The sequence below is a fragment of the Musa acuminata genome, chromosome BXJ2-5, assembly GCF_036884655.1.
Source record: "Musa acuminata AAA Group cultivar baxijiao chromosome BXJ2-5, Cavendish_Baxijiao_AAA, whole genome shotgun sequence".
Taxonomy (NCBI): domain Eukaryota; kingdom Viridiplantae; phylum Streptophyta; class Magnoliopsida; order Zingiberales; family Musaceae; genus Musa; species Musa acuminata.
The window spans coordinates 4,967,022-4,976,501 of NC_088342.1; the positions used below are offsets into that span (position 1 = coordinate 4,967,022).

A 9,480-nucleotide genomic window follows, 5' to 3' on the forward strand; every position below is an offset into this window, starting at 1 on the left:
TTAATTTTATTTTTCTTCATAAAATCGACGAAAATATATATAATTTATCATTAAACTAGTGTAAGGATCAAAAAATTAAAAATTAAAAATTATAGAGATAATATGTAATTAATCCTCCAACATGCTTCTAATCATGCTATTAATATTTCATTTATCCTTACAAGCTAATCATTACCCATTAATGGCTCATTAATCCACTATTTGCCAGCAACAACTCTTATTAAGGTGACGATGATGATACTTAACCAGGCCAGCTCCTATAACAGAAGACAAAGTGTTCAATACCGTTAAGAATGTACTCTCTTTGGCCACCTGACCTACGATATCACCAATTCGGCCCCGAAAGTGGGCTCCACATAGGGCCACTCACCTCCTTGGATGAACGGGTAAGACAAGTGGGTTCCCTAATCATATTGCTCATAATAATACAGCGAAGAAGCGCACAACAGTCTTAATTGGGTGTCCTTTTGGGTCTCTGTCGACGCTGCCTCGCTCTCTTGAGGCAATAATTCTAGGGCTCGATCGGGTGGTGAGGGAAGAAACCGTGGGTCGCCAGGCTCTTCTCGGCTCTGTCGGTCGTCGGATCTATGGCGTCCCGGCGGCGGATGCTCCTGAAGGTCATCATCCTCGGGGACAGCGGGTGAGATCTCCACCCGTTTGTGCGTGGAAAAAGCCCCTCCTTTCTCTTGTTTATGTGTCAGGATCTTTCCTTATGTGTAATGGTGTTCTTTGATAGGGTTGGGAAGACATCTCTCATGAATCAGTACGCGTTTAATTTTTGAACGAAAGATTTGTTCTTTTGGTCGCGATTCATTTGTCTATGGTGGGTGATTTGGGGTTGGATGCTAATTTGAATATAGGTATGTGAACAAGAAGTTTAGTAATCAGTACAAGGCTACGATTGGAGCCGATTTCTTGACTAAGGAAGTCCAGATTGATGACAGGTTGTTCACATTACAGGTCAGGAACTCTACGCCATGGCTTGTGTTGGGATTCCTTTTGCCCTCCCTTTTGGGTGCTTCTTGTTCCTAAGCATGATATATAATTCAAATTGGTTTCATGATGAATTTTAATGGTGGAATGGTTTTCTTCTGACTTGAACTGTTGTTTTCATCCAAGGATTGTAATCTGTGATATTTATGCTTACTTAGAAGTCAGAATTAATCCCTTTTATCTGAAATATTACTTGATGTTCCTAATTGTGGGCATGGGCAGATGAAAAAGTACTTTTCACATGAATAATATTTCCTCTGGTGATTGTGAACAAACGTAAGTGTAGGTGACCAGTTTATAAAGAAACAAAAGAAACATAAGCAAGCAAATATCAGTCATCTTTCTGTTCAAGTAATTATGAACATGAATCAAAATAATGACATGATAAAGCTAATAGAATTGGACAATCGAAGAAGCACAAGCTCATGATACAAATTAAGCTTGAGTACTGTAGCATAGAAAAGACATAGTTGTACCATGGCACTGGTTGGCAACCATAAATACAATTACCACAAATGATGTTCAAGTTAGACAAGCTTGATTCACATGTAACATAATCTTGTAAAGAAATTTCAAGACAAAAGCTAAGTTGATATAGCTTCATTTGCTTGAAATATATGAACATTTTGAGAATCTAGCCACTTAGGTAAGCTGGTATTCTCTTTGATGGTGGTTTGGCTTCTGATTTGTGCATGTATTGAGGAGCCTGATACTTACACTTATGTTTGTGCTATAAGATTCATGTGGTTTGGTCTTATAGCTACTTAACATGGTTCTAACTAAACTTGGCCAGGCATGCTTCTGGCTGAGATTGGGTGTAGCTCTATCTGATTTGAGCTTGACTTGAATCCCTCTTAAATTAAGAGTGTTCATCTTTAGCTCAGCTTGCAGTTAGGTTTATCCATACTCAAGCTGATCATGACCTTGTATTAAATGACATTCACTTTCTGTCTTATGTAAATGGCTTGGTCTATCAACCTTTGAAAATATTCTCAACAATGTAACTGACTTATCATCATATGTCTAGAACTAGGTATTTTCCTTCTTTTGCTGTTATTTTCAGAAGGGAAATTAAAGAACTTACCCACAATTTTCTGACCTATTGCAGCTTCTCACTTGTATGGTAAAAGATATAGTTGAATTATCTTACTAGAGTTAATCATTGATGATGTTTTCTTGACAAATAGGAGATTAGCCGAGTCTAAGTAGACTTGAATGGTATATTAATGGAAACATCAAAGTTCAGCAAAATCATCATTTTTTTAAAACTTTACTAGTCTGTTATGCTGTTGGGCTTTCGGCTTTGGAGATATCTTTCTTGTTTTTGTTCTCCGTTGTTTATAATATAATAAGCTTGTTGTCTGATGTTTTATCTTTCAGATATGGGACACTGCAGGGCAAGAAAGGTTTCAGAGTCTTGGTGTGGCTTTCTACCGTGGAGCTGATTGCTGCGTCCTTGTGTATGATGTTAATGTCATGAAATCATTTGATAATTTGAATAATTGGCGAGAAGAATTTCTGCTTCAGGTAAATGATACTTGACTTTCTCGATTGATTTGGAGCAGTACACATGAAAAAAAAAAAAAAAAAAACGGGTACATCTGTATTGGTTGTGTATATTTCAGGCCAGCCCATCGGACCCTGAGAATTTCCCTTTTATAGTTTTGGGTAACAAGATTGATATCGATGGCGGTAACAGCCGAGTGGTGAGACACTCTTTCCTTCTCAATGCTATATAGGAAATGAAAACTTTATCATCGGTGGTAAAATCTCTCTTCCATATTATCCAAGCAAACAAAGCAAATGGAAGAGATCGATCTAACGACATCATTTCGATGAATCGATCGATGTCAATATGTGATACTGTTATGTTTTTGAGATGGTTCTTTCCATATCTGGATTTTTCAGGTGTCTGAGAAGAAAGCAAAGGCATGGTGTGCTTCTAAGGGGAACATCCCCTACTTCGAGACATCAGCTAAAGAGGGACTCAATGTGGAAGCTGCTTTCCAGTGTATCGCCATGAATGCCCTCAAGAATGAGCCAGAGGAAGACATGTAAGTATCTCTCATATCACCTCCCAACCCATCTAGTCCTATTTGTGCATCAACTGCCATTCACATCAACTCAACCTAAAGGTCATCATTTAGATCACAGTCTGCTTATCGTCTGAACTCCATGAACATTATCTAAATCAAAATTGAAGTTTTAGGAATCTATTTATTTGGTGATTGATCACCTCTAAACTTGGGCTTGTTTTTTGTGTTAATGCTATCAATGTCATTTTTACTATGGTGAAGATATCTTCCTGATACCATTGATGTGGCGGGTGGTGGAAGACAGCTGCAGCGATCATCTGGTTGTGAATGCTAAGATGAGAGTCTATTGGCGTCAATTCTGTCAAACATTTGTTGCCTTTGCCAAATTATTTGTCTCATAGTTCGTGGTGATTTTTATTTGGACGGTCTGCGTGTATGTATTGTAATGTGTAATCTGCTTTGCTATCGGATATGATGCGATTCTTCGTATTATAAATATTTGCGGTAGTAAAACTGACATGGATAGTATTTTGTTACCTCGCGTGCGGTGCTCTCTTCGAGTTTACTTCCACGTAGCCAAAGAGATATGTACCAGTCTCGGAGGCCTCGGACACGTGGCTGCAGCTCTTGCCCCTGCAACTAGCCAAAGAGACTGATCGAGCATGTTTTCTTACCTCATGAAAGAATGAGATGGTGGATACGGAAACAATGGAGTTGGAGGACGCAGACGCCGGTCATACTGAGCCCACTCTCGTTGGAGAAGCCATCGCCCGAGCTGCCACCTCCATCAGGTCACTCGCTGCTTCTTCCGTGGCTGCCACAGAAGACGATGATGACGACTCTGAAGCCGATGAAGAGAACAAGGGGTGCGTTGAGGACCCCGGGCCGAGCAACGGTGACGTACCGGATGCCCTTTTGGGCGGCGAGGCCCAACCTTTAACTTCCTGTGGAAGCGGCGGCGGCGGCACTGGTGATGAAGAAGAATTGGAAAGGCAAGTGGCAAAAGACACGGTAGTGGTCGTGGGGGGTGGAGAACAGCCAGCAACAGCTGACAGCGTGCTGGTCGTGGGAGAGGATGACAAGGCTGGAAGCGAGAAGAAAGCTTGCCCTGTGGACGGGATAGAGATTAAGAAGAAGAGATGGCAAGGAGAAGATGAAGATGGGGAGTATGACAGCGGTGATGACAAGCCCATTCTGGTTGAGGACCTCGTCTAAACTAGACGTGTCCATTGTGATGAGTATGTAACGTCTTCATAAACATATCTGTCCTCTCTCTATACGGGTGCGCCTGTAAGAGATAATACCTGCAAACAAATTTTACGGAAGAGTTTAGGTCCAATAAACCTGCAATCATAAGAGAGTATAACTGGGTAAAGAGTTAGGATGAGTAACTATTTCCACTTCATCCTTGTATTCTTGAACCATGAGCTTCCTTCTGGGTTTGACTGATGATGAAGGAACACAAGAACATTCCTCCACCTGTAACTTGCTTGAGCAGGCAAAAAGGTCGGAAACAGGAAAAGTAGAGAACCTGGGGGGAATACAAGAAAAGTTATCCCTTTCTTCCTCATCCATATGCAGATACTTTCAAGGACTTGCATGTGAAAGCAATGCCTTAACTTTCTTGTCCAGAACTCCATCTCATCAACATTAATTATCCAGGCCTGACTTTGTTTCCAAGCTTGGTCTCAAATAAAAGTCCATATGGATCCCTCCCTCCTGCTTGTATCAATTTGCAAGCTCCAAACAAGCTCCAAGGTCTGTACCAGCTTGGACAATCTGTGGAAACAAATTAGGTGCAGTGCTTCGTAATCGTGGTCAGTTTCACCCTTCCTTGGAGCTGTTTCTGTATCAAAAAGTTGGATATCTTCTGTAACATCCAACTGAGTTCCTCGTGTCTTTCTTGCTATTATGAATGAATTTTTCACCTGCATGCAGTAATAAATGACGATAAGAAGCAGCCTTAGGAAATACTCTCACTGATGTCATGTAAATTGCAACATGTTGTCTTTAGTATGATTATAGATGACAAATAAGAATATAAGATTATGTGACAATTCAATGAAAAAAGCTTCATATCATGGCTTCTTTAAATGGTTCAGCAAATGAATTCATCTAATTTAATTGTTAGGGGTGAGATTTTCTGAATTAGGAGAAGAATACTGGGAAGAGCGCCAGAATACAATTGAAGGAAGGATACCACAAAAAAAACTGCATCATCTAAAGAAGGCATCATATTTATGTTTCCAGTGGGCCCTTCATGTCTTATGAAATGAAACATATATGTTTCGCATGGCAATTATTTGACTAAAGCAAAAGAATTTCTTCAAGTTAAGCTAGTCACTGAGAATCATAAAAATGTGAAAATATATTATTTTTCTTCTATATCAATATCAGCAGTTAATAAACTATTTCAGACCTATTTTTCTGATCTAGTTATATCATAATTTCTATAGACAGTCTACTATAATCAAACACTTGTTTTATTACTACATGTTGCATGCGTGCCCATCCATTAGAAAACAAGGATCCTCCGCACCAGTCATGTTGCCCATTGAGAACAAGGTAATGGCTCAGCATGGATGCAATCTGATCATTCTATTGGCCTAACAATTTGGATAGAGTGGATGCCAAAAAGCAAGTTACTATTGGTAGGTCCATCGAGTCTCAATCCATACTGTACTCTAATCTGAGACTGATAAGGTTTTGAATGTATAAACAATTAGCATTCATAATAAGCTTCACAACACAGAAGCAAAGAAGCAATTTCAAAGGAAGCCAAATACTACAATCTGTGTGTTTGTGTTGAAAGAATGCATATAAGAAGTCATAAAACACCTTCTTTTGTAGAAAGAAAACATACCTGTATTGGGTTCCAGAGGCAGTTTTCAGGCCAAATGAGTGACGTCAACAATGCCAGCGATGCTGCGTTTGCAACTGCAGTTGCAGCAGCTGCATATGCTATCACTTCACTGGAAGAAGAAGATCCATTGAACCAGAAGCGCCCTCCAGCCAAGATAAAAAGCAAAAGGGAAGATAGCATGAACAAGCCAACTGATAACATACTATCGAGATGGTTAACTGGCTACGATGAAAAACAATCAGGTACTTTCCTGTTATATGTCCTTCTGCAGTTACTAGCATAATAAAGCTGAATCATTGTGTTCTCATCAATTCCATACTGATGTGTATAGTTAAGGTATTTTTGTATCCGTTTCCACATTCAGCCCAAGGACACATAGAAAACATTAAGCATGAAATCCAATACCCAAAATATTTGTGAAGGATAACACAATTTCAGATCATTCTCCAGTGAAAAAGCCGGTAGGAAACAAAGAAAAAATGCTAGACGAATCTGGGTTCGATCGCAAACTTTCAGGAAAAGAAAAGGAAACTAATCTAATCACTAAAAGGACACCAACGATCTCTGATAAGTATCCAGATGATACAGGCAGTATTAGATCTGAAAACGGACAAAACCAAAAAAGGAGACAAGCATCATCCACAATCAAACCTACAGCATCACTTTCTGGGAAAGGAAATGGAGTTGAGAAAACAATTGGTTATGATACAGTGGAAACAAAAGCAAATGCATGGGAGAGAGAAAAGATGGACGAAATTAAGAAAAGGTAACCACAGCTTGCCTAGCAATCTGATGTATCAAAAAATTTCAGCAGCAGCAAATTATTTAGTGAATCTACTTCTAACAACAGAAACAATTTTCAGGTATGAAAGGATGATGAATGAAATTCGGGAGTGGGAGAATCAGAAGAAGGTGAAGGCCAAACACCGACTGGATCGAAAAGAGGTTTATGATTATTTCTGTTGCAATTTTCTCCTTTTCATCTTATTTCTATTCGAAGACATATCCACCCCAAATAATAAAGACCTTTAGAAGTCCTTGATGAAGACAGAGTCTTCCTAAAGCAGCTGAACTGCAAAAAGCAATAGCAGCTGCCATCGCTTTCAGCTTCTCAAACCAAACTGACCACATCTTATGTCATTCAGAACCATGGACTAAAAAAATCCTAAAACACTTCAGTATACATGCCCTTATTATTAAACATACACCATAAATAAAGTTTCAGCTGCATAAACAAAATCTCTCTCATGAAATGGCAAAGTCCAAGGTAAGAATGCAGATAAGCAGTGTGGTCCCTACTGGATAATTCACACATTCCAAGTAATCAAATCTGCCCTGGCAACTCTTAAATTAAAGCAGACACCATACCATTACAATCTTCATCTTACAGAAAAAGGAAATAGAACATATTCATACTTCACATCCACAAGAATATACCTCGCTACTTTACAAAAAAATAAGAACTACTTCTCCAATAAACATTTTGTTTCTTGGAATTACCCAGTCACAGTTGACATCCAGAAAACAATTTTACCTATGGCTTATCCAGGTAATTTGCACAATATCTTCTTTTATTATCAAAAGCACTTGTCTGTATTACATCCCAATATAGATGCCTATGGACACACCATGACATCAAAATGCAATCCTACTATATCCAGGCCTTACTCTGTCCCTTATATTTCAGTTGAACAAAAGACAAACCTATCAAGTTCCGATGTGTTTTGAATGCATCTCCTCTTGGAAGTTCTCCTAGTTCTACATGCTCAGGCTTCAGTTGCTAATGAAGCATGCCAGGGCATAAAATGATTGTTGTTCACTAAAAGAAAAATAAAACAAAGTTTTATGACATTTTAACTGAGATAAAAGAACAGCTGACCGCTTAATATGGTAATTGCAGAGATATGTGGAACGCAGAAAAGAAAAGGCATTACAAGAATATCGTTACAAGATAGAAAGAATTGATCGAGTTTCTGTTGACGCAAGAAACTTAGCAGAAGAAAAGAGAAAAAATGACGAGACCAAGACACAAGAGAAGGCCAGAATGATGCGTTCAAAGGGGAATGGACCTCACACATGCTTGTGCTTCTAAAACATCACCAGAAGAGAAGAAACAGTATCTGGTCAAGACACTACATCAATATAACTCAAAGGCAGTTTGCTTGTGGATCTTTCATTCTATGTATAAAAATCAACATGTGCAGATCAATGAACATCTGGTATATCTTGGTTTAATTTGTAATATATATTACAACCTAAAAAATTCATGTTCATCAAATGAAACCAAAGCAGAACTTCAAATAGTCCAAAAAAATAAAGGATGTGTATGTGACTAACGGACTGAACCCAAGTTTAAACAGATACATGGTTTAACCTCATGCGCATTCAATAAAGTTTATGTTGAATGCAGTATCAAAGAACGTGAAAAGCAGTTCAGTATGGATACCACAGTGATTAAGTGATCAAAATTATCAACTATAATTTGAGCTAGAAATAGAAGAAACCTAAAACAGCAACTCGCAGATGCTTGCAAAACAATGGACAATCTCCTACCTAACATGTTCTGTCACTTCGGAAGATAGTGAATTTTGGGTACCTACAACCTATCATATGGCATATTTCAAATCACTATGTTATACACAGATTTTAATTTTATTTCACAATGGGTATTAATGTAATCGAGATGTTATGGCTGGTCTTCCTATTTGAATTAGAAATAAGATACTGTTAGATGATAATATAGAGAGAACCCTGATTGATCTAGGACTATACTTTAACTTTGGAGAATTAGAGTTGGCCTTGGTCACCTCTCTATAAGTTTCCCTACATCTTCCCTCCTCTTAATCCATCAAGGGGAGCGAGATCATAGGGAAAATAGGTGTCATTGAGATAGGTAGGTACCTCCCAGCCTTAGCTATTTAGTTTCTCTAATGAAAGTGTAGCTAGACATTTACTTATACTAATATAATGAGATTCATTGGAATGTATTTTGAATTATTGACAATAAATATATATGAATTTATTGTTCTTGTTTTGCATATTACAGATGATTGAATGATGAGCTTATGCATGGTATGATCCTTTTGATTTATGAGACAGGTCATACCGGGGAAATCTCAAAAATCAAATAAGAATCAGCTGAATTTATAAAGACAATTTTGCCTTGTACATTAGCTTTTACTTGATTGATCATTTCCCACATGTTTCAGACTACCACAAATCTCACTCATGTCTAATTAACTTTACAAGGTAGGCATAACAATTTACACCACAAAATGAGTCAGTTATGTTTATTCATAAAAGGAAAGCTTATCACTTCTCTTTGCAGGTAGCTGTTCATCAATGCAGATATGCCCTCATCACTTCTAAGATTCCATATCACTTCTCTCCAATGTTCATCAACAAATACAAGATTATCCCCATGTTCCTAAAATGACGCAAATCTATAATATTTGACGCTATTAACAGAGGTAACATTCATTCGACATGAACATCTAATATAGTTCACCAGAAAGTAGAGTTGCAGAAAATGACTTGACATAATTCCATCCGATGAAAATTCCTAGTAAAACAGACGACTTGAGGTCC

General features: G+C 38.2%; 3 protein-coding genes across 4 annotated transcripts; all 3 read left to right on the forward strand.

The window, feature by feature from the left end:
• Positions 1-458: 458 nt before the first annotated feature.
• LOC135582244 (ras-related protein Rab7-like) lies at positions 459-3,565 on the forward strand. 2 transcript variants are annotated; one of them, XM_065108170.1, is made up of 7 exons: positions 465-640; positions 737-763; positions 861-960; positions 2,374-2,520; positions 2,619-2,699; positions 2,902-3,047; positions 3,291-3,565. In XM_065108170.1, the coding sequence occupies exons 1-7, from the start codon at positions 588-590 to the stop codon at positions 3,361-3,363; spliced, it is 627 nt and encodes a 208-aa protein (XP_064964242.1). In that variant the 5' UTR covers positions 465-587; the 3' UTR covers positions 3,364-3,565. The 2 variants fall into 2 exon arrangements, with proteins under 2 accessions (XP_064964243.1, XP_064964242.1); XM_065108171.1 differs by lacking the exon at positions 2,619-2,699 and having other exon boundaries at positions 459-640.
• Positions 3,566-3,706: 141 nt separating this feature from the next.
• LOC135612207 (uncharacterized) lies at positions 3,707-4,306 on the forward strand. Its single transcript, XM_065108173.1, has one exon. It carries the CDS (start codon positions 3,720-3,722, stop codon positions 4,242-4,244), a length of 525 nt encoding a protein of 174 aa, XP_064964245.1. The 5' UTR covers positions 3,707-3,719; the 3' UTR covers positions 4,245-4,306.
• A 447-nt stretch (positions 4,307-4,753) lies between these two features.
• On the forward strand, positions 4,754-8,215 carry LOC103984131 (uncharacterized). The gene is made up of 5 exons (XM_018826320.2): positions 4,754-4,825; positions 5,880-6,134; positions 6,331-6,658; positions 6,756-6,837; positions 7,793-8,215. The coding sequence occupies exons 2-5, from the start codon at positions 5,927-5,929 to the stop codon at positions 7,982-7,984; spliced, it is 810 nt and encodes a 269-aa protein (XP_018681865.2). The 5' UTR covers positions 4,754-4,825; positions 5,880-5,926; the 3' UTR covers positions 7,985-8,215.
• The last annotated feature ends 1,265 nt before the right edge of the window (positions 8,216-9,480 follow it).